Below are 24,717 nucleotides of genomic sequence, written 5' to 3'. Positions count from 1 at the left end.
CCCCTGGCAAGTTCCAGGACTGACTGTAGCAGAGTAAAGACAATCAAGGAACCAATAATCTAACTGTCAGCACAGAAGCACCCTAAGGGGTTTGGTCCAAACTAGCATGGAAAACTAGAATGAAGATAAAACTAACATTCCTTTGACTTTAGAAGACAAGAATAACCCCTTCGATGGCAACACAGTGTATCCTTGCCTTACTGTCAGAAAACCGGGTCCTTACGTGCACAGTCGAATACGGTTGTCACTAGCCACATGTAACTTGAGCACTTGAAATGTGACTAGTGTGACAAAGGAACTGAATTTCCCATTTTATTTAACTTTAATAAATTCTATTTTCAATTTTAAAACTGATACTCAATTCAGTTATTGGAAAACTTGTTTGGAACAACTTGAACATAGGAATTGACTACAATTTCAACTATAACATTTATGAAATCTAAATACAGACCAAATGCTTCCAATGAAAATTTTGCACCATATGGAGATGTACTAAAAGTGTACAATACACACTGGATGTAAAATATCTTCACGATTTTTTTATACTGAGTAAAAGTGGAAATGATAATTTGGATTAAATAAAATATATTATTAAAATTAATTTCACCTATTTCTGCTTATTTTTTTGATAAGGCTACTGAAAAATTACATATACAGCTTACATCGTATTTCTGTTGGACAGTGCTCGTCTATACAAATCCAAATTTATGAAACTGACACATTCAGAGGCAAAATACAAAATACTTCATTCTAGGAAAAGATTAAATTGAAAATATCTGTTGCCCTTAAAATGCAATCCCAGGACTTCCCTGGTGGCGCACTGGTTAAGTCTCTGTGCTCCCAGTGCAGGGGGCCCGGGTTCAATCCCTGGTCAGGAAACCAGATCCCACATGCTGCAACTAAGAGTTCGCATGCCACAACTAAGGAGCCCACGTGCCACAACTAAGGAGCCTGCCTACTGCAACTAAGGCCCAGCACAACCAAATAAATAAATAAATACTTTAAAATAAATAAATAAAATGCAATCCCATTTATATGTTCAAAGTATACACAATTTTGAAAAAAAAACATGGATATGGTGAGGAAAAAAACATACTCCTGGAATATTCCACAAATAAAGCATATGAAATCTTATTGTATCCAAAATATTAACAGTGAATTCAATGAAACATTTAACAGATAACAGAAAAAACAAGGTTGGAATCTAACACTCTAAGATCAACAGAAGATAACTAATGCCCCAGATACACTTCTCAAGGGGATTTAACTCAGTATTATGATCTGAGCAGATCTATGTCAGCTATTTAAGAGAGAGAGAGAAAAAAAAAATAGACCAAGAGTGTTTAACAATTCAGAAATCTGAGGTAGCAACTAACAAAACTCATTCAAATTGTTCTTTTCATAAAGGAAGGTGAAGAAAATTATTAAACCTCAAGGAATTGGGAATATACAGAAAATTTAAAAAAAACAGAGTTTGAGAAAAAAGTTTAGTGGCTTCTTCCTTAAACACAGGAAGATGTACAGGAAAATAATCCAAAGACTTAGAGGTTCTAGAAAATAGTGATTGCTTGAATAATGGCATGATTACATTGATGGATGCTAATTTCCAATAAATGTTGGGTATTCTACAAAGGAAGGGTCTGTTGCCACAGAATACATGGATTCTTTTATGAATCCAAAGAAACCAAAAGAAGTATGTCGGGGGGGGGAGAGGATTATTTACTTCTGTTGTTTTTATGCACCTTTGATGTTCTGACTCTAATCATATTTAGTGGGAGACTCTCAGCAAATGTTAGTAGATCTTCAGAGACTCCAGCTTCAGAGAACATGAATGAACCATGTCCCTTTAAGTGGTAACCTAGCAACTTGCTGAGGGGATTAGAACACCGAGACCCTTGGGGAAGGAGGAGAATTCAAATCCCAGAAGCAGGTGCTCACCGTCCTTTGAACTCTGGCTTATTATGGGGCAAGGACAGACCTTAAAGTCATGTCAAGGTAGAGCAGATCCTGTTCAACAAATAGAGTAAGCAGCACAAGTTCTGAATGCGTGCTGTGTGCTGAACATTAGTGATCTCATTCTTACAATGCCTGCAAGGTAGCTATTACCTCCATTTTATAATAATGAAATAGATTAAGAGAGTTTAAGTGATTGCACAAGACTCACAGCTAGTAAATGCCAAAGCTGGGATCTGAAATATTGACTGAGAACCCATGTATAGACCCTTTCCACCATATCGCACAAAAGTTTGGATCCACAGTATGTAACCTTTGAAGACAGCTACAGGCTAACACCAGGATTCAGAGCACTGCTTAAAGTCAAAGAGGAGTGGACATAAATGAAATTAAGAATAGAAAAACAATAGAGAAAGTAAGCAAAATAAAAAGTTTGCACTTTAAAATGATTCCCAAATTGACAAACTTTTAGTTAGACTAACTAAAAACAAAGAGAAAAAATTCAAATTACTAAAATCAGAAATGAAGGTGGGGACATTACTACTGTATTACAGAAATAAAAAGGATTATAAAAGAATACTATGAACAACTGTATGCCAACAAAATTAGATAAACTAAATAAAATGGAAAATAACCTAGAGAAACACACAAACTACCAAAACAGACTCAATAAGAAATAGAAAATAGAACAGATAAGTAGAGGTTGAACTAGTAATCAAAAACCTTCCAACAAAAAAAAGCTAAGGACTAGATGCTTCACTGGTGAATTCTATCGAACATTTCAAGAATTAACACGAATCCTTCTCAAACTCTTCCAAAGAGGAGGAAGGAATTCATTCTATGAGGGCAGCATTACCCTGATACCAAAGCCAGACAAAGACATCAAAAGAAAAGAAAATTACAGAACGATATCCCTTATGAATACAGATGCAAACATCCTAAACAAAATACTAGCAAACCAAATCCAGCAGCATATTAAAAGGACTATATACCATGCTCAAGTGAGATTTATCTCAGGAATGCAAGGGTGGTTCAATATACAAAAGTCAATCAATGTAATACACCACATTAATAAAATGAAGGAAAAAAAACATAAAATCATCTCGATTGATGTAGAAAAAGCATTTGACAAAATGCAACACCGCTGTATGATAAAAACACTCAACAAAGGAATAGAAGAGAACTTCCTCAACATGATAAAGGGCATTTATGAAAACCCATAGCTAACATCATACCGAATGGTGAAAGACAGAAAGCTTTCCCCCAAAGATCAGGAAGAAGACAAAGATGCCCATTTTCACTTCTATTCAACACTGTACTGGAAGTTCTAGCCAGAGCAATTAGGAAAAAGCAGAAGAAAAAGAAAGAGAGGGAGGTAGGGAGGTATTTAGGTTACAGAGGAAGAAGTAAAATCTCTATTTACTGATGACATGATCTTGTATAGAGATAATCCTAAAGAACACACACACACACACATACACACCACACACACACTCTCTCTCACTAGTAGCGCTAATAAATGAGTTCAGCAAGGTTTCAGGATACAGGATCAGTATACAAAAAATCAATAGTAAGGCTTCCCTGGTGGCACAGTGGTTGAGCATCTGCCTGCCAGTGCAGGGGACATGGGTTTGAGCCCTGGTCTGGGACGATCCCGCATGCCACAGAGCAGCTAAGCCCGTGAGCCACAACTACTGATCCTGTGCTCTAGAGCCCATGAGCCACAACTACTGAGCCCACGTGCCACAACTACTGAAGCCGGTGCGCCTAGAGCCTGTGCTCCACAACAAGAGAAGCCACCACAATGAGAAGCCTGCGAACCACAACGAAGAGTAGCCCCCGCAACCAGAGAAAAGCCCTCGCACAGCAACAAAGACCCAACGCAGCCAGAAACAATAGATAAATAAAATAAAATAATAAAATAAATTTATTTTTAAAAAATCAATAGTATGTCTATACAATGACAATGAACAATCCAAAAATGAAATTGAGAAAGCAATTCCATTTATAATAGCATCAAAAAGAATAAAATATTGAAGAATAAAGTTAACCAAGGAGCTACAAGACTTGCACACAGCAAACCATAAAACATTGCTACAGAAATTAAAGAAGACGTAAATAAATGGAAAGACATCCCATGTTCACGGACTGGAAGACTTAACACTAAGACGGCAATACTTCCAAAAGCAATTTACAGATTCTATGTACTCCCTACCAAAATCACAACAGCCATTTTTGCAGAAATGAAAAAGCTGATCCCAAAATTCATATGGAATTGCAAAGGACCCTGAATAGCAAAAAAATTTTGAAAATGAAGAACAAAGTTAGAGGACTCACACTTCCCAATTTCAAAACTTAGTACAAAGATACTGTAAGAAAAATAATATGGCACTGGTATAAGGATAAATAAACAGACTGACAGAATTATTAAGAGTCCAAAAATAAACCCATACATCTAATGGTCTACTGATTTTCAACAATAGTGCCAAGATTATTCAGTAAGGAAAGAATAGTCTCTTCAACTAATCATGCTGGGGCAACTGGATATCCACATGTAAAAGAATGAAGGTGGACCCTTATCTCACACTATATAAAAAAATTAACTCAAAATGGAACAAAGACCATTTAGCTCTAAATTTAAGAGCTTAAACTATAAAGCTCTTAGAAGAAAGCATAGGGATCATGACTTTGGGTTAGGCAATGGTTTCTTAGATATGACACCAAAAGCATAAGCAACAAGAGAAAAAGTAGATAAATGGAACATCATCAAAATGAAAAACTTTTCGCAATGAAAGAACACTATCAAGAGCATGAAAAGACAAACCACAGAGGAAAAAATATTTGGAAATCATTTTTCTGATAAGGGTCTAGTATCCAGAATATATAAAGAACCCTTACAACTCAACAACAAAAAGATAAGCAACCCGATTAAAAAATAGGCAAAAACCTTGACAGACATGTCTCCAAAGGAGATAATATAAATGGCCAAAAGGAACATGAAAAGCTGCTCAATGTCATTAATCATTAGGGAAATGCAAATCATAACCACAGTAAGATACCAATTCATACCCATTAGTATAGCTATATTCTAAAAAACAGAAAACAACGAATGTTACTGAGGATATGGAGAAATTTCAACTCTCATATATTGTTGGTGGGAACATAACATTGTGCAGTCACTGTGGAAAATCCTTTGGCAGTTCCTTAATAAGTTAAACATAGAATTACCATACAACTTAGCAATTCCATTCCTAGGTATATACCCAAAAGAACTAAGAACAGGTGTTCAAACAAAAACTTGTGCATGAATGTTCATAGCAGCACTATTTACAAGAGCCAAAAACTGGAAACACTTACCCATCAACCGATGAATGGATAAACAAAATGTGGTATATCCATACAATGGGATGTTATTCAGCCGCAAAAAGGAACGAAGTACTGACATATGCTAGAACATGGATGGACCTTGAAAACATTATGCTAAGTGTAAGAAGCCAGACACAAAAGGCTATGTATTGTATGAGTCCATTTACATGAAATATCCAGATTAGGTAAAGCCATAGAGACAGAAAGCTTAGTGGTTGCCAGGAGCTGGGATAAGGGGGTTGGGGAGCGACTGCTTAATGGGTACAGGGTTTACTTTTAGATGAAAATGTCCTGAAACTAGACAGTGGCGATGGTTGCACAATACTGTGAATGTACTAAATGCCACTGAGTTGTATACTTTAAAATGGTAAAAACAGTAAATTTTGTTATGTGTATTTTACCATAATTATAAAAAACAGTATCATTAAACTTATTGTGATAATCATTTCATGATATATGTAAGTTAAATTACTATGCTGTACACCTTAACCTTGTACAGTGGTGTATGTCAATGATCTCTCTATAAAACTGGAAGAAAAAAACAAAATATAAACACATGTACACGTAATTCAAAAAAAAAAGAGGAAAAATAATTTAATAAGCAGAAAACAATTTAAGAAATCACAAATAATCCGTTCAAGTATAAAAAAATCAACAGAATATTCTCATGACCAAAGCCCTTTCCCTAACTAAATATGGTTATCACTTTCTGTAAGATGAGGTTATCAGGGCCATGCCCAGCCCTTCCCTCAGTGGGGAAGGTCACACCTACCTCCAATTACTCGAACATTGTTGTCCTTTGTCAGAATAGCCTCAGCATGGAATACCAAAACTGGAATTTTCCTGCAGCCTCCAGTCCACATGATACATGGATGATCTCTACAACCGTAATAAAAGACTTTATTAATTTACAGCTCAAAATCTGAATTAACAACTGAAGCAGATCAGTGTGGTTTGGTGCTTAGCACCTTTCCCCTTCTTCTGGAACAAGCATCCCAAATGTCCTATGGGAAACCATTCATCTCCCATTCTTAGTCAGATGGTCTGTTTAAGATTAACTCCGTTCCTGCTGTAGGGATGGGTCTTGACTGGCTTTAGCCAATCAGGGTTTTCCATCCCCCAGTTATAGTTACTGGTTCAGGGATGAGGACATAAACCAGCTGGAGCCAGTGTGTCAGGAGATATGTCATGTGACCCTCTAAGAAAGCGATGCTTTCTCTTCTGTAGCAGTTGCAGGAGAAATGGCCTCCTCCCCTTGATGGTGTAAGAGAATGAGGTCGGGCTTCCCTGGTGGCGCAGTGGTTGAGAGTCCGCCTGCTGACGCAGGGGACCCCGGTTCGTGCCCCAGTCCGGGAAGATCCCACATGCCGCGGAGCGGCTGGGCCCGTGCGCCATGGCCGCTGAGCCTGCGCGTCCGGAGCCTGTGCTCCGCAACGGGAGAGGCCACAACAGTGAGAGGCCCGCGTACCACACACACAAAAAAAGAGAATGAGGTCTGGAAGTGCAAGTGTCATTTTGTGACCTTGGAAGGAGAGCCTGGAGCTGTTGGTAAAGGAGAAAGTCTGCAGGAGCCTGACTGAAAGAACAAGAGAAATGAGATCCTGAGTGGTAAACGTGCAGTTGCAGAATCAAGTCTTTCCTAAATATGAGTTCATAAATTCCCTTTATTATTTAGGACAATTTATGTCTTAGTCCCTGGCACAAATAAGAATACTAACTAAAATAGTCACAATAATTGACAGACCACTTTTACACCCTATAGTCCCTTTTTAAGCCAATTTGATGATCCATCCTAAGATTCTGAGCTAGGAACCCTAAATTAATACACGTACCCCCATTAAAACCACATATTTTAAAGGAAGCCTATACCAAACGGAACAATGTTTTCCTCCAGAAAAGGACCTCTGACTTTATTCTCTTCCTATCTTCCAGAAATCTCTGTTTAATCAATCTCAGACAGATGTGTATTTATTCACAGATGAGAAAAATCTCCAACTGCCTTAGTGCATGAAGGTAGGAAAGAAATGACCTGAGTCCCTACTATGTGTCAGGAATTACACTAAAAGCTTTCACATGTTATCTCACTTAATCCTCTTGCCTGCACTATGAACTGAAGAAAAAGTGTTCAGAGAGGTTGAGCAGTTTGCTTAAGGTCATACAACTGGTTAAGCAAAGGAACAGGTATTAGAACCCAAGTGTCTGTGCTCTTTCCACCCTTCCATCTCCCTAATCACACATTTCAGTGATTTTTTGTATAAACACCTTAAACTCAACCCTTTGGGAACTGAAATTAATCAATTCCTTTTATGGAATAAGATCCATTTAGCCAAGATTCAGGCTGCTCTCAAAAACTCACATGACCACACTCCTTAACAAAGGCCATACCACAAACCTCAGGGCCAAGTTAGACTCTCCCAATACAGGTTTAAACAGATCCATGCTTTGAATGCACAGGCTGCCAGGCTACCAATCTTAGAGGTGAGGCAGCCTTTAGACTTGGGGTGAGCTGCCAAGAGCTTTGTTGAGGAAAGCAGAGAAACCATACCTAGTTCACTTCCTGGTTTCTAGAAGTGGAATGTGGATGCTTATTTTTCTTGCAATTTGACTTGGGTGACAGCGCCCTTTTGTGAGAAATTGGTGTTTATAGGGTGCAAGAAGGGATTTTTTGTGTGTGGTTTGCTTGCTTTTTAATCTTAAACGCCTGTAAAATGTGGGTATAGGGCCAGATGATTCCTATGCTCTCTTCCAACTTGAATTTTTTTCACTATATTTCTAAGTCGGAGGACAGAGGAAAAATTAGGCAGCCTAAACTATCAAGTCTTAGACAGAAACTCTGGAAACTATCGAAAGCTCCTTGTCAATCCATCTCTAGCTGCAAACTGGCACCACTGTGCCTTAGCACTTACAAACAATGGATTACGGATAAAAGGTAAAAATGCCTGACAAGAGTCAGGAACACAATAAACATACACAGCTGAGAAGAGCCAAGCCCTTAACTGTACTGTCTACAGAAAGCCAAATCCCTGACACAGAATCTTTTCACTTACAACCTCTGAAAAGAGAAAAGAGGTAGCAGACAAATCATTAGTTCAGTAAGGTCGACCCAAACACACTTAAGGCAGACGTTGCATTGTCATTAAAAGCATGCTCCCACCAGGTGGTGCTAAAGGAAAAAGATTCAAAATGATTAGGAAGCTGAAAATTGGGACTTTAAATTTTCATTTACACCAGAAACTGGTACATTTTAAGAAATTATGCTTTCACAGACATAAAAGAACAAAAAACTTGGATGACTAATAACCAAAGTAGACCAGTTTTATGGTTTACTTTACTGAAAGCCTAAGAACGTTTTGGTTTTTAAGAAGCAATTTCAGGGCTTCCCTGGTGGCGCAGTGGTTGAGAGTCCGCCTGCCGATGCAGGGAACACGGGTTCGTGCCCCGGTCTGGAAAGATCCCACATGCTGCGGAGCGGCTGGGCCCGTGAGCCATGGCCGCTGAGCCTGCGCGTCCGGAGCCTGTGCGAGAGGCCCGCGTACCACAAAAAAAAAAAAAAAGAAGCAATTTCATGTGGAATAGATATTATTCACTCCTGGGATCCAGCCTACATAACGCAAAGCCTCGGTGCCTCATTCATACCAATGTCCCTGCTGGAAATGCCTTCCCCACTTCTCTCTGTTCATTTAATCCCACTCTCTAAAGCCCAGCTCACCTCACCACCTCCTTGGAGCCTTCCTTAGCTCCTCCAGCCCACAGTGATGTATTCTTTCACTGAACTGTAGCACTCACTACATAATCATTTGTTGATGATCTTTGTAACTGATCTAAAGCCAGCTTTTACAATCAGAATTAAATTTTTTTTTAATTCCTAAAGAAACCTTACATCAAATTAACGTTTCCACATCTCTATATAAATTTATATTTGGGAACCCCAAACAAAATACAGAAAAAGAGGCCCTTTACATTTACTATTTGAAATAATGCCATGCAAAACAAGGATGCCTGGACAGTTTCTACCTCTAATGTCCAGGACTGCACGGCATCAATACTTTAATACAGCCTAGGATTCTGAGCAGATCTAGCAGATATCCATGGATATATATCTTTGGATCAAGTCAACATCCTTAGATGATTTAAGACCCTGTAACTTCCAAAACTTTAAAAATGTAAGCATGTTGTTCCAGGTGTGAACAAGATTGACTTAAGATTCCTAATGTATAAAACAAGTATCTGATAGACATGAGCTGATGGAACATTAACAATCAAAACTCAACAGTAGGAGTTTAAAAGGAAGAGGAGCCATAAGGTCTGTGAATTTGGATGGGGAGGGCGGGGGGAAGGTGGAATGACACCTATATTTTCACTAACTTCTACTAGAAATTTAATGTTTCTCAATTACGAATACAGGCACCAAACACAATAATAATAGTATTACCTGTGTTTTTGACTCTATCTGAAATTACAGATTTTATTATACCAAATTACAGTTGTTGCAGACATCTCAAAATATCACTGACATTTATCACTGCTTATAAGTTATGGTAGTTATTAAAACTGCCACTAGATCACCTGTGATTACAGTCGTCTCATCTGGTGTGATGAGGATGGACAACAATTTGGCAACTCTCCACTCTCAAGCAATCATTCAGCTACCAAATGGTGACATTTCACAGTGGTGATCCAGACATCTATGATGTTTCTTGGTATTTCCCACTTTTAATTGTTAATCAAAGACCACCCAAGTATGATGGTCTTATGCAAACTAAGCAGAAACAGTCTTCATGTTCCTGTCTTTAGAAAATAAAATCTAACTTTCTCATGTTTTAAATGAATGATCTTGTTATTTAATGTATTAATAAAAACGTACATATTATTATACCACAAGTTTGGTTTTTTAAAAAATCCTGAACTGCACCTCAATGCAATTGGTATTCTTTGTAATGAAATGTATTTTAAGCACTTAAAAGACCTAAGGTGATCTAAAGCAGGAAGCCTCCATTTATTTACTCAATAAGTTAGTCACTCAGTCAGCAAGCATTTATTGAGTGCTTACTAAAATATTAGGTTGAACCACCTACAATTCTCAATATTTGACTGTTTTTGACCTACCAAAATAGCAATTTCATACAGTTCAACCTAATACTTGTTGGGCCCAACCTATAAGACCACTAATAAAAGAGACAGTCATGAAGTAAAAGATCTTGAATCAGAAAGACTGATGTTTGAAGCAGAAGTTAAAATTTTTGTGAAGTGGGTAAGAGGCAGCACACAGAAAACAAAAAGTCACAAGAAGGCAAAGTGACAAGAGAGAATTATCCATTTAATTATCCTGAATGAGAATGACCCAAATATATCAAATCTCTATTATTTTCTATGATCTAATAGTGATGAGAAGCCTTTCCCCAAAGCTTTACTAATGCTTCAATAATTTTTTTTCAAATTACATTAAATAATGTAATCTTTTGCTTTATAATAAGAAATACACTTTAAATTCAATATAAAATCCAATAAAAATAATGCCTTAACATTTGTATGGCACGTTATCATGTAAAAGTAATTTCATACACATTATTCTATTTGATCCTAACTATACCCCCAAAAACAGCCTGCGAGGGGCTTCCCTGGCGGCGCAGTGGTTAAGAATCCTCCTGCCAATGCGGGGGACATGGGCTCGATCCCTGTTCCAGGAAGACTCCACATGCCGTGGAGCAACTAAGCCCGTGCGCCACAAGCCCGCGAGACACAACTACTGAGCCTGCGTGCTACAAATACTGAAGCCTGTGCGCCTAGAGCCCGTGCTCCACAACAAGAGAAGCCACCACAGTAAGAAGCCGCGCATTGCAATGAAGGGTAGCCCCCAGCTCGCCGCAACTAGAGAAAGCCCACGTGCAGCAATGAAGACCCAACACAGCCAAAAATAAATAAATTAAATAAATAAATTGTAAAAAGAAAGAAAAAAAACAGCCTGGGAGATATCATCCCCACTTTTCAGGTTACATAGCACATGAATCCTAGTGGACTTATACAGAGAATCTTAAAAATTAATGTTACCTTTAAGCCAGATTCTCTCTTTATTCTCTGTGCAAGTAATAATTAATGTTAAAGGAGGCAAAACATCTAAGTGCTTCAAAATCCAGGAAAGCTAGGTCTGAATCTCAATTTATCACTCTCTGTGCATCCCTGAGGAAGTTCTTTGATATTTGTGGGGCTGAACTTAATAAAGTGGGAATAATAACATCTTTAGATTAAATGAGATACAGCAGTTAAAGCTCTTACCGTCACCTATAACAGCTACACTTATCACTATCATTCATTTATATTATTATGAGAATCCAGCAATGAAGAAACTTGACTCTTATCTAAAAGAACTCAGGAAAGCCATGTGTCTCAACAGACTCAGCACAGGCTACAGAATTCTAATGTCCTGCTCCACACTTACTCAAATAACTTCTTTTTTTTTTAAATTTATTTATTTATTTATTTTTGCCTGTGTTGGATCTTCATTGCTGCGTGCAGGCTTCCGCGGCGAGTGGGGGCTACTCTTTGTTGCGGTGCGTGGGCTTCTTATGCGGTGGCTTCTCTTGTTGTGGAGCACGGGCTCTAGGCGCGTGGGCTTCAGTAGTTGCAGCACGTGGGCTCAGTAGTTGTGGCTCGCGGGCTCCAGAGCGCAGGCTCAGTAGTTGTGGCGCATGGGCTTAGCCACTCCACAGCATGTGGGATCTTCCCGGACCAGGGCTCGAACCCATGTCCCCTGCCTTGGCAGGTAGATTCTTAATCACTACACCACTAGGGAAGCCCTCAAATAACTTCTTATTATCACCATTCTATCATCCTAAAGGCTTTTGAGAAAATACCCAATGTCACAGAATTGAGAGACCTACTTTTCTTCAATATCTAAAAATTTCAAAATCTCCTGTTAGGAGCTCTTATCAAGAGTTGACTAAGAGCTACTACCTGCAACGTCTAGAGCTGATGTTCACTCATGAACCCAGAAACAGAGTCTTATCTCATTTCAGATAGCTGATGGTCACTCAATAATAAGATCTTGAATTAGACCATGTATGAAAACTAAAACCAGAGTCAGACAACACCAAAGGAAGGATATTGGGTAAAAGAGGATTTGAGTAAAAGAGAACTATTTTCCATCCTGAACGCAAAGGGTCAAAAGCAGGCTTGCTATTACTTACTCTTGGCTTACCGCCTCCTCATCCTCTGAGGATGATGCTGTTTCCTCCAGGTCCCGGGCCATCACGACTGGCATTTCCTTTAGAGTTTGTCATGCAGTCAGCAGACGGGGGCCTCAGAGACCTTTCCTTGCAGATTCACTGGATCATACAATTTGGGTGGCACAGATTCCTGCAAGAAAGCCAAAAGACCTGAAACACAATGCAGTTGTCTTTTTGTTCATTACTGATGATGATCTTCCAAGTAATGAAAATGGATTATTTACCTAAATAGTGTCAAACCTCTAGAGGCTTACCTTCTCTCACAGTGCTTCACAAATGCCACAAAAATCAAGATTTTTTTTTTCAAACATACTGTCTGCCCTCTGTATTTGAAGAGCTGCTGTGAAGTTTCAGTTTCTCGTTTTTCTTTTACATACTAAATCTAACGTGCAACAAAAGGATACACTTACTTAAGAAAGTCTGAGGTAGGTGGCTGATTGCCTAAAACATAGACTCCTTGCTAGAAAATCCTGATGTGAGTTAAAAATAAAAACGCAAGTATTAAGATCCTTGCAAACATTTCTTTAGATTCTATGCCAAGCACAGGTAAAATACTCTCATGTTTCCGCTAAAACAAATTCAACCACTAAACCAAAAAATGAATATATTCTGCTGAATCAAGGTCATAAATAGCTGGGGGAAAAAAAAAACTGTCCTTTCACACTCTCAAAAATTATTCGCCCTTACTAAAAATCACAAACTATGATCCAAATATCAAATAGACATTAAAGTTAGCATATTTCTAACTTAAAATATTTTTAATAGAGAAAAGGTACATGTTCATTGCGTGTCTTTTTGGATGGAATAGAAATTACAGGTAAAGAAAATGAAAATGTTTTAATGACCATATTCCCATTACTCAAAGATAACCATTTAACGTCAATCTTTCCAAACCTCATTTTTCAATGCATTAATATATGTGATAAGAACGTAAATAGGGCAAAAAATGCCAATTCCGATAACGATCCTTACACATATTCAGCGAAATGGGCAATATCTAACAATCTCAAAGGCGTTCTTCCGAGTATCCCCAACGGGACCTCTCAGTATTTCCCCAAATGTTGCAAGTCCCTTAAATTAATACAAAACAAACAAAACCTCCAAGCGAGGAAGGGATGCCAACCTGTCCTAGGCTGCCAGCAGAGCAGGGAGAGACAGGGCGATCGGAAGAAGATTAAGGGCACTCGCCCAAGGAGCGTCCTCGCCCTAAAGGGATCGGGCCCTCAGTCCCACCCCCGGCTCACTCCAATCCAGGTAGGTCCTCAGATGCTCCCTACAGTAAGGACGCGGGAGACTCCGCCGCAGAGATTCAGCCCAGCGCGCCCGGAAGCCAGCAGCTGCTCCCGGACTCTGAGAGAGAAGTGCAGCGGATGGCGCCCGCCCAGACTTGGGAGCGCATCTCCCTCGGGTAGAGGAATGCGCTGGCGCAGGCGTTTACCTGTTTCATCTGCCCATGGCTCGGGGCGGGCAGGCGGGGACAGCGCTCTGCGCCTACCTCCCTCCTCCTTCCCCAGCCCGGCTCAAGGCGGCCGCCGACCGCTGCTTCCCCCGTTACTACAACAACCAACAAGCAACCGCCCGCTCGGAGCCACTGCGCAGGCGCCCGCCACCCGGCGCGGACAACGCTCGGCTTCGGGCGTGGGCAATTGTCGTCACCGCCGCGCAGCGCAGGCGCAGGGCCCTGCTTTCCGCAGAAGTCTTGACTTCTTTTTTCCGCTCTTTTTACCTCCGCCGCAAAAAGATTGGCTCCGAACCTGGAGTTCTTCCGCCACGCTCAACACGAGGGGTCACTGCAAGAGTGGCGTACCGGGGGTGTGGCTTGGGCAGCGGCAACCGCTGATTGGCAGTGAAGGGGTTCACGCCCCATCTCCTGCTCGAGCAGAACGGGAACAGCCAATCAGAGCGAGGACTGATGGAAACGACCCAATCCTGGAGACGGGCTGAGAGTGGGGGCGGGGACAAGTGGTTCAGGTGGATTCAGGGCTGGGACTGGGCTGGGGAAGCTTCTTGCTCTTGCTGCTGCTGCTGTTCTTGGGAGTCCAATCGCTAGGTAAGGTGAATGTGGGAGAGAAGAGGTAGGTGTCTGTGTGGCATCTGATTGAGAGGATCCGGACAGTCTGGAAAAATGGATGTGGGATAGAAGGAAGATACCAGGGAGGCCACCTTGTGGGGGAAAAGAGGTTCCAGAGACCAAGAGAAGAGGGAGCTGGGAAGATGAAGAAGGCTTGATAGGTTCGGAACTAGTGAATGGATGAACGAATGAGCGGCCACTCTGAGCCTAGCACGGTGCGAGGAACCTTTACTTTCTCATGTAATTCTTATAATAACCCTTGAGATAGGTATTTTTAATCTCCATTTTGCAGGTAAGGAAACCTAGGCTGTAAAGTGTAAATTACTTGCCCACGGTCACACAGTTACTAAATGGTAGGGCCAAGAAAGGAACCTCTCACTGCCAACTCTACTAAACACCACATCTTTGCTGGCCTGGGCCAGGGCAAAATTTGAGAATGGGTGTTGGATGCTCTAGGGGGCCCTCCAAAGCTTTAGGGAAATTGTGCTGAAGGATTGGCAGAGCAGTTCGGAAGAGTGCTCAGGCTCTGTTCATCAGCTGTCTGCTGGGGTTTCTGAGAGCTTCTGTGAAACAGGCATAAGTTCTGTCAGAGGGAGGCCATCCATGCGGCTTTTCTGACCCTGAGAGAGCCTGAGTCTCCTGCTGAAGGAGGGTGAGAAAATAAGGAGGATGGCAGGGGAGGGGAGTGTGCACATCTTGGCCCATGCTGTAACTGCTTGTGATTCCAGTAGAACCCCGTTCTCTCTGGACTTGGACAGAGTCCACTTTTGTGACCCATTTTCACTGAGCGATTCACCCATTGACCCTTCCTCCTCTAGGACTCTTTGTTTTCTGGTGCTTCACACTGTCTTGAGCCATTGCTAACTTTAATATCTTTTTCAGCTGGGTAGTGTAGGAACATAACGAAACATCTACTGCCGAAGTGACAAAGGAAGCCTGATAATTTATCGCCACTTCAGGCCCAAGAAATTAACCTGACAACAGATAAACCATGGGCCAAGAAAACATAACGAAGGTGGCGAGAAGCAATTCCATGATAAGATTTTTTTTATCTACATGGTTTTTACTTAAACCAAGCTGAGTGCTCAGCAAGGGTTGATCTAAGGTTTTGTTTTTTAAACAAAAAGTACATGACCTGATGGTATTTTCTATACAAGTTGAAGACAGAAGTGGCTGTGGTATGCTTGTCTTCCTCAAAAATGGAAACTTCATCAAAATATTCTCAAACAGTTAGACAGTCTTGCAACATATAGACCAACAGACCATGCTTCGTATCTCAGCTCTGCCATCTATTACTGTGTAACCTCAAGCAAGTCACTTACGTCTCTGTGCCAACCCTCATCTGTAAAATGGAAATATTAAGTGTATCCACCTTGTTTAAGGATTAAATGAGATAATATATGATAGGTTCTTGGCACAGTGCATGGCATATACAGGTGGTCAATAACTGTTAGCTATTGTAATAGCTAACCCAACACCAACATTGCTGTTTCCTTCTCCATATGATTTTCTTACTAGTTCTCAAGTCACTGCAATTTATTTATTTTTAGATTGTTCTCCTAGTTCACGGAGGATGGTGCACCTGAGAACCACAGTAGAGAAAACTTAAGGATGTAAATATTGCCCTGACACCATAGATTCCACTCAAATGTACAAGGCTTTTCTGTGCTTGGAAGGATCTGTCACCAGTAGCCAGGCAGGTATCTGTTAGTAGATTTATAGTCACCTTTGAGCCACTTGCATTACAAAGGAATGACATGAAACGCCAGGCTAGAAGTAAAGATCCCAGGGGACTGATTCCAGCCAAGAAAGAGAGTTCTGATTTAAGCTAATATTTTCGGAGAAATTCCTTAGACAAAAATAAGCACTGTGCTCCTTATTGCAAAGTATACTGTTGACTCACCACTATTAGTATGACTAAATATTGAGACCAATTTCTGTAAGTCTTACACCGAAGTCCATTTTACTTCTTTATAGTGATATTTGTACACCTCCCTTTCTCCTGTTCCCTTTCTTCTCTCCATTTTTTCCACTGGTTCTGTCATTTTTACCCACTGCATTATTTAGCGTTTTTCACTCTGGGTAAAGGTCAGCACACTTTGATTTAAGGTAGGTATTCAAAGGCAGTGTGCCAACCCTGTGAAGGGTAACTGGGAGTGGATGAGCCTCAGGTACTTGGAGAGGAGTTTATGAAATGATTGATCAAGTAAGCTTAGTACAGCCCTCACGGGTGGGACACAGGTTAACTACAGAGGAGAGTGAGCTTATGGTTGAAGTACACTAACCAACTGTTGTCTCGTGCCCTTTGCCTTTGTTTCCAAAGCAAAAAGCCCTCTCAGATTTGAGGGGAGCCATGAGCCGGTTCCTGAATGTGTTACGAAGCTGGCTGGTTATGGTGTCCATCATCGCCATGGGGAACACGCTACAGAGCTTCCGAGACCACACCTTTCTCTATGAAAAGCTCTACACTGGCAAGCCAGACCTCGGTAAGAAAGCAAAGACCTTCATCCTTTGTGGGAGTGGCTTAAATTGTGGTTTCCACGTCTGGCTATACATTAGAATAACCTAGAAAAACTAAAATCAAACAAAGCACAGGTGACCATTTCCCTCTCCAGACCTACTTACTGAACCTTTCACCCTCTGGGGGGGCCCAGGAGTCTTTTTTAAAAACTTCCCAGGTGAATCTGATGCTGCCTAATCTAGCCTTAGGCAGCCAATAGAGTAAGAGATGTGGTGGATAGCACTTGGTCCTTTCTTCCCCCAAGCTTCTCTGAATACCTTTTCATTCATTTTACACCGCCCTAGGTAGCTAGTCTGTACAAAAAGCATTACAAGGGCAAGTGAGGAAACAGTTCCTTGGTGATTCTGTGGTGCCCGACTAGAAAACCATAAAGAAGCTTTTCACATTAGCTCAGCCCCCTTTCAGAAATCAGATCGTGGCGCACATGGTTTATACCCTACGTTGCAGATGGAGAATTACTAATCCAAGGTCTTCTCAAACCTTGACATAGACCTGAGAAGATATCCCAAATCCCTCCAAGTTGGTCTCCCAAATTGAACTTCCGCGGGTGCATGGCGGCCTCTCCCAGTGTCCTGAGCCTCTCTGCTGAGAGCGTCTGCACACTTCAGCTTGCACTTTGTTGCACTGATGTGTGGGGAGGCTTGAGCTGCAGCACCATTTCACAGTAGCTGATAATTCTCTGTCACATTTATAGCTAACCCAGATTCAGGCTCTGACCTAACTCATTTTTCTGTAATATCTGAGTATAAAATGAAACTAAGTAGGCTAAGGCTCACTTTGAACAAATCTCAAATACAATGGGTGTAAAGAACCTGGAAAAGTGGGCAGGACAGTTCCACTTTTCACCCTCCAGTGCAGTTCTCAGATGCTCCAGGAACCCTGTATAGGTTCACAGGGTTTAAAGGATGTCTGGTCTAGCCCTTTGAATTTAAAGTTGACACAGAGAAGCCCAGGGGTAGAAAATGCCTCCTCCCTCATGACCTGGGGGCTGTCCTGGTACTTTTCTGATCATAGCAGGACCCCGGAGCATCCCGTAGAATTTCACCTGATGCCTAATTTAGTTAGGGTTGGTGAGATATTCCACTTCTGTATCTCACTCACTAGAGAAATTTCCTGCCTTTTAATCAGAAGAGCTATCAAAATGCTTTCTAAAGAATGTTGCCCTCCAGGGCTAACCGTTAGATATTTGTTTGGTATATGGAATTTTTTCTCACCTTACTACCATCTAAAGGTCTTCAAGGTTGTGAATTTGGTATTGCCGTCTGGTTTCCCAAAGGCTGAAAAATCCTTAAAGCAAAATCCTGAAAGACCTTTCAGTTGTCAATGTTGTCCCTGAAAATTTCTCTTGCTCAGTAGACCAGCAAAGAATGTATCTTTGCTTTCACCGTGTTGGTATTCCCCCTCCCCACTACTGGACGCCTTAGATCAATGCCGGTACAGTAACATCACCAAGGCCAGGGAGGTTTTAGAAAATACCAGGTGGGCCCTGGCCCACCTCCAGAGTGTATGATTTAACTGTTCTGGTACCCAGGTCGTGGTAGTTTTATAAAATGTCTTCAATTGATGCTAATAAACGTCCAGGGTCAAGAAGCACTGTTATGATGGACTGTGATCCATGCTCAGGACAGTACAGCAGTGCCAGGATGAAGCTAGCAAAAGCAGAGTGGCCCCAGCAAACGCCAAAGCAACAGTGCTCTGTTCCCTTCCCACATGCACAGGAAACCAGCCTGGTCAGGGCTTCGTTCACATAAGATTCAGCAGACCCAGGGACTTGGGTCTCTTAAAGACCGAGTGTGGGCATCTAGATGGAGCCCAGTATTTCTGAGTTATCTCCTGTATCAGCCTTGAAAGTCTGCTGACCTCCTAGGCATCTTGTATTGACAGAACCACTCTCCACCACGTTCCCCCAAACCTGTCCGGATCCAGGTTCACTGGGCTTCGCCAACACCAGAGCGGCTTCCAGGGCAGAGCCGTAAACTACTGCAACCAGGAGTTACTGCCTAAGCGGGCTGTCTGTTGGGCTCCTACTCTTGGAACTCGCCCACCCAGCTGTAGGCGCTTGAAGAGGAGCTGAGCCAGTTCTCATTCTGGAACTCTTTCCATTCCTTCTAGTTCCCATGTGCAGCACCAGAGCCTCCTCTGTGCCCAGCCAAGGGGAGTTCAGGCCTAGCTCCCTGTCCCCTTCAGTGAAGTAGGAAGAGTTTGGAGGGAACCCTGACCCTCCCTTCTCAACACTCTTGCTTTTTTCTGCTGCACAGTGAATGGCCTCCAAGCTCGGACCTTTGGAATCTGGACGCTACTCTCATCAGTGATTCGCTGCCTCTGCGCCATCGACATTCACAACAAGATGTACGTAAGAAAGGGAAGAGCGTTAGCTGCCTTCTGTTGGAAATCAGGTGCTAAGCATACACACTGTGGTCCTCTCTTGGAGACCCGTTAATTTTGATACATTAGCCTTGGATGTGGATAATAAAAGGTTAATAGGTTCCATTCCTTCCAGGCCTAAAAAACATAATAGGCCTGAAGGTCTTTAAAGTTTGAAAATTCTTTGAAACTGACAGAGCAAACTGGTTATGTCATGATCCAGTAGCCTGCGTCATACCCCTCTACTTCTTTACTAAAGAGTCAGCCTTTCTTTTACTTTCTTTTACACAGGTAGTGTGCTCTTTTTAGAGAGGCCATGACATACCTTATTCTTACATTCCTCCTTGAGAAGCAGGAATGAACAGAAATCACGATCCATGAAAAAAATGAGCCCACAAGTTAAATGGTTGTATGCTTTATGCAGAGTCAGGAGGTGGGGGTGACAGAGAACCCAGGACTCCTCTGTATTCTGCCTCTTCAGGGGACTCACATGGACTAATGTGGAACAGTTGCAAGCAATCACAGCCTCTGGTCTAGATAATGTTGTAACCCGTGCCGGCCACTGGAGGGGGCTCGAGCTTTCTTCCCAACAGCAGTCATCACCACAGTCAAGGTGGAAAGTTTGCTCAGGTCCCCAGGTGAGGCCACCAAAACACCAGCTTCATACTATTGTCTTACCGAGACTCTCAGCATCTGGGCAAGAGAGGAAATAATGATATTTATTGAGCCCCTCTTATTATGCCAGATGCTTCCATCCACATGGCCTTGATTAAGTCTCCTCTTAGTAGCCCTGGGAAGCAGTGATTTTCATTGCTGATTCTGTAGATCTACATATAAGAGACCCAACTAATTTAAATTGAGGAAGACTGACAAGTAGGATTTGAAGCAGGGCTATTAGCACTGCGATCTCTCCAGCTTTATTTTTTCATATTTTTGAACCTGAAACTGGTGTACTTGTTCTAGATTGACACGTATTTTTGGAAGCAGTGCAGTTTAATGGAAACAGCCTGGGGCCCGAGAATGAAAACAAGAAAATAGGCTCCGGTTTCAGTTCTATTGGTAACTAGCTTTGTAGCAGCAAGTGCATTATAGACCTTCTCTGCATCTTGGTCACTTCATGTATAAAATGAGACTGGTATACCTGTTCTGCCTCTCAGGGTGACTGGGGGGAAGTAAGGGCTGAATAATCATTTTAAAGGCCTTTACCATGATGAAGAATTGCTGTCAAGTATAAGGGGTATGTCTTTTGCTCGCTGTGCTTTGGGGATGAGGAGAGACAGCTGAGACTTACCTTTACCTCTTTACCCTTTCATTACCCCTTCACTCAACACAGGACAGCTGCAAATGCTGACTTCTGTTTCCAGCATTTTTTGAAAGCCTGGGACTTTGGTCCAAGGCCTTCTGATATGCACTCTGATTCTATTCCCTCCCTAACTGGAAACTCAAAATCAACTCCCAGCTGCTCTCACTTTATGAGACAGTCTGTTCTCAGAAATTCTGCCTATTTAATGTGTATATCTCTAAATAAACCTGCTTTCACTTAAAAAAAAAAGACAATCCCATACATACGTATTTACTAAGTGTATAAAAACATGCACAGGAATGATAAAAATCAAACTTAAGATACTCCTGGGGAAAAGGAGGCAGAAGAATGGGATCAGGGTGGGAAAAGGATACACAGGAGGCTTTAACTGAAATCCGAATATTTTATTTCTTAGAAAAAAAGTATCTGAAGCAAAAATGTCAAAATATTCAGTTTTTTTTTGTATATTTGAAGTATTTCATAATTTTTTAAATTTCTTAGTTAAAGAAAAGGTACCAGCAATCTAAGTGGTCGGTCATCCTCTCTTCTCCACCTCCTTGTCAAAGCCGAGGAACAAGTCCTCTTCCCATGAGGTTGTCGCTGTGTCCTCCATCTGACCGTCTTGCTAGGTTAAGATGCAAAATATCCACCCCACGTTGCAAGAGCATCTAAAGGCCCCAGAAAGGTCCTTGCTACCCTTTCCCCACACATGCCCTTCGTTCTATGGCATCCATCATATGAGCACTGACCAGCCCCTGGCCAAACATCTGCCACGCGGGCTTGGACTAGAGTCAAGCCCATTTGAGTAAGTAGAATACGTAAGCATGATTGGTCCAGAATTGTCTACAGTGCCTAGGATTGCCATACTGCAGACTCTGCTTTGCTATTGCTGGCTTCACCACCTTGCTAAGTAAGACTTGCAGAGGCCCTCTGGTTGCCTGGACCATTCCCCTCTCAGTTTAGCAGTTGAAATCTTCAATTTTGCCCTAGATGTGAATACATTGATGTGATCAAGCAGCCAGGTCTTTCTTTAGCCATAGTCATTTCCTGGGTTTTGATTTGCGTGTTTCAAGTCCGATCACTGCTTTTTCTCTGCACTGAACAAGCTGTACCTTCAGTCCCGTTTCTGTCTGCTCCGCTGTAGGCTCTACCACATCACGCTCTGGACCTTCCTCCTCGCCCTGGGGCACTTCCTCTCCGAGTTGTTTGTATATGGGACCGCAGCTCCCACCATTGGCGTCCTGGCACCCCTCATGGTGGCAAGTAAGCATCCAGTGACCCTACAACTCCTGCAGGAGCTGTCCCAGCCCTAGGGACGAGCCTCATACAAGCAGTATAAGAAAATGCCGTGCTTATGTCAGCCACTAATCTTGTCTCTGTATTAAGGTTTCTCAATCCTGGGAATGCTAGTGGGGCTCCGGTACCTAGAAGCAGAACCAGGATCCAGACAGAAGAAGAGAAACTGAGGCCAACATCACCACGTCCGAGACTTCATCTTCCACCTTTGCCAGCCTCTTCCTTCACCCTCTTTGCTCTTAAATTTCTTTTCTGCTCCATCTTCCACTTCTAGGCCTTTCCTTTTTTTTTCTTTAATTTAAAACGTTTTAAGATATTTAAATATGCCTACGGCAAGTCGGTGCCATTTAAATGTATGTACCATTTAAAGAATCATTTGAAAGTGAATACTCTGTCCCTCCATCCAAATCAAGGAATCGCCGGCACATCCGAAGCCAGCTGTGTGCCCTTCCCCCACCCGCAGCCTCTTCCAGGACCCCTCTTCCGGCCTTCTGCTGTCTTCCTTTTATTTTCACCCGACGATTTGACTTGTATGGTGGGAACACGTGAACTGCGAAACTTAAAGCTGCTGGCGCACCCACAGCAGCTGCCACCAAGGGCTGCTTCGAGGGGGTGTCCACCCACGTGGGGCTCCTCTCTGCTGCTGGACCCAGGACTCTGAGCCATCCAAGGGACAGGCAGCTCTTCTGAGAAGAAGGGCTCCCCTGCAAGTGAGCATGGCTCCTTACCCTTGTGCCTACGGGTGGATCAGGGTTGGAAGAGTCTGGGCTGTTTTTAGACCTTCCGGTCAGCTGTATTTGTGTAATGAGATTTGTAATAAATAGAAAAACCTTCTGCTCTGATCAGTCCTCGTACTTTGGCCTCCCCTAAGCCCAGAGCACTCCTGCCCCTCGTCTGAGGCCTAGCAGAGGAGAATCACAGCTTTCTGCTGATCAAATATACCGTGGGTAAGCCAACTCAAGACTCAGGCAAACCTGGCTGCCTTTTGTCCCTTGCTCATTTCTTGGGAAGTCAAATCTTCCTCCTCTCCACCCCCACCTTAAAGATTCTGAGTTCACAGCTGAACAGCCAGGACCCTCTCTTGTTTTCTTCCCAAGGAAGAAACAGATTCTTGAGAAAGCAGAACCAGGCAGCATAGAAGAAACAGCCGTATGACCATGAAAAGAAGAACACTGGGGCCCAAGGACAAGGCAATGGAGAAGACTGCTGCCATCCAAACACAACCAAGTGTTTATTGAACACTTACTGCATGCCGGACACCTGGGAAAGACAGATGAACGACCCAGGCAATGTCCCTGTAGTCAAGGAGACAGACTATCAACAAGCCCATACCTGAAAGAACAACTCCAGACAGTGATAAGAACTCTAGAAAACAAGGTACTGTGATCAGGAAGGGGAGGGAGGTGCACAACTTAGATCATCGGAAAAGCCTCCCTGAGGAGTTGGGATCTGAGTTGAGACTTGAATCGCAGGGATCATATGTCTTAAGATGTGAGGTGGGCATTTAGGGCAGAGGGAGCAGCAGCTAGTCTTGTTGAAGGACTACAATCACTGTAACTACAGAATGGTGAGGTTAGGGAGTGGAAGATAGGAGATGGAAGGGAGGCAGGGGGCTTGTGAGCACCTGACAGGAAGCTTGAAGTTGATACTTCAGTTGGGAATTCTCAGTCAGTTAAGGCTCTTTAGGTGAAAATCTTCCCTAACCTAGCTGAACTAATAAAGGTAACATTGGCTCACAAAACTGAAAGGATTCCAGGCTTCAGGAATGGCTTGATCAGGACTGAAATCTATTTCTCTGGGATTCTTTTGGCTCTCCCCTCCTACATTGGCTTCATCCACAGGCTGGCTTCCTTTATGATGATTATGGTGCCAAAAGTGGTTGTTACGATTCCAGGCCTCACGTCCCCACCTGGAAAAATAGCTCAGTGTACGAACCATCTTTCCCTCACCAGCTATTGTAGGAGGCAGTAAGAAAAGGAATGATCTTACAGAACGTTAACATGCGTGGAGGTCCACAGGGAGCCCACCTAAGAAAGGAATGAATGAAAGCATAAGAGTATGTGGATCCTCCAGGCATGCACCACAGAAACATGATTCCAGATAAATAAAGACAGATCCCGAAGGATCTAAAGACGTGATACAGAGTATTGGCAGACGCTGTGAGTATAAGATTTCTCTAACAGCCCAGGCTTGGCTCCCTTCCCAGGTGGTTTAAAGTGGAATCACAGTGTTGTCTCTCCACCTAAGAACTGCTAGCAGATACGGAGCCAGAATGCCACAGACACAGTGCAACTCTCTAAAGAAGAAATGTGCAGGGAACTGATCGCTGCAGCCCACTCACGTAACACACATAAGGTAAATGCAATCGCAAAGGGAAGAGTGGCAGGAAGGGGGACGATTCAGAAGAACTGCAAATGACAAAACTGGATCCCGGCCAGCGCGACCTGGTGAGTGACTGCTCTGATTATAGAACAGACATTCCAGCCACCCTTTGAGGCAGAGCCAGAAACCACAGTGGGCTCTCTGGGCAGCAGGCACACTCAGGTGAACTGTCTTCCTTTGGATGCTGTAGGGAAAGCAGTCCCCGTCACATGTCAGACGTTGAGTTGCAGTCCCCCAC

At 42.4% G+C, this 24,717-nt stretch overlaps 2 protein-coding genes across 17 annotated transcripts in view; one reads left to right on the top strand and one right to left on the bottom strand.

Annotated features, from left to right (window-relative positions):
* Positions 1-14,346, bottom strand: part of TTLL5 (tubulin tyrosine ligase like 5) — a 306,774-nt gene extending 292,428 nt beyond the window's left edge. For 5 of the 16 annotated variants that reach the window (XM_060295074.1, XM_060295073.2, XM_060295067.2 and 2 more), the window contains exons 1-3: positions 13,981-14,234; positions 12,504-12,672; positions 6,092-6,198 (exon numbers count right to left, since the gene is read on the bottom strand). In XM_060295074.1, coding sequence (XP_060151057.1) covers positions 6,092-6,198; positions 12,504-12,577 — 181 coding nt within the window. In that variant the 5' untranslated portion in view covers positions 12,578-12,672; positions 13,981-14,234. The other 11 variants (XM_060295062.1, XM_060295072.2, XM_060295070.1 and 8 more) reach the window with 6 other exon arrangements.
* ERG28 (ergosterol biosynthesis 28 homolog) lies at positions 14,174-22,931 on the top strand. The gene is made up of 5 exons (XM_030831822.3): positions 14,174-14,592; positions 16,937-17,099; positions 19,393-19,483; positions 21,946-22,064; positions 22,188-22,931. Exons 2-5 carry the CDS (start codon positions 16,967-16,969, stop codon positions 22,265-22,267), a joined length of 423 nt encoding a protein of 140 aa, XP_030687682.1. The 5' UTR covers positions 14,174-14,592; positions 16,937-16,966; the 3' UTR covers positions 22,268-22,931.
* Positions 22,932-24,717: the final 1,786 nt, after the last annotated feature.

This window comes from Globicephala melas, chromosome 2, assembly GCF_963455315.2.
Source record: "Globicephala melas chromosome 2, mGloMel1.2, whole genome shotgun sequence".
Lineage (NCBI taxonomy): Eukaryota > Metazoa > Chordata > Mammalia > Artiodactyla > Delphinidae > Globicephala > Globicephala melas.
Note: the sequence above shows the minus strand (reverse complement) of the source record. Positions and strands in the feature narration are given on the sequence as shown.

What these genes read in the sequence shown, in the direction of transcription:
- ERG28 (XM_030831822.3), top strand. Translation starts at nt 16,967, where the DNA reads ATGAGCCGGTTCCTGAATGTGTTACGAAGCTGGCTGGTTATGGTGTCC. An exon ending in CACTGGCAAGCCAGACCTCG is followed by an intron (nt 17,100 to 19,392) that starts GTAAGAAAGCAA and finishes TCTGCTGCACAG; the next exon opens with TGAATGGCCTCCAAGCTCGG. An exon ending in ATCGACATTCACAACAAGAT is followed by an intron (nt 19,484 to 21,945) that starts GTACGTAAGAAA and finishes GCTCCGCTGTAG; the next exon opens with GCTCTACCACATCACGCTCT.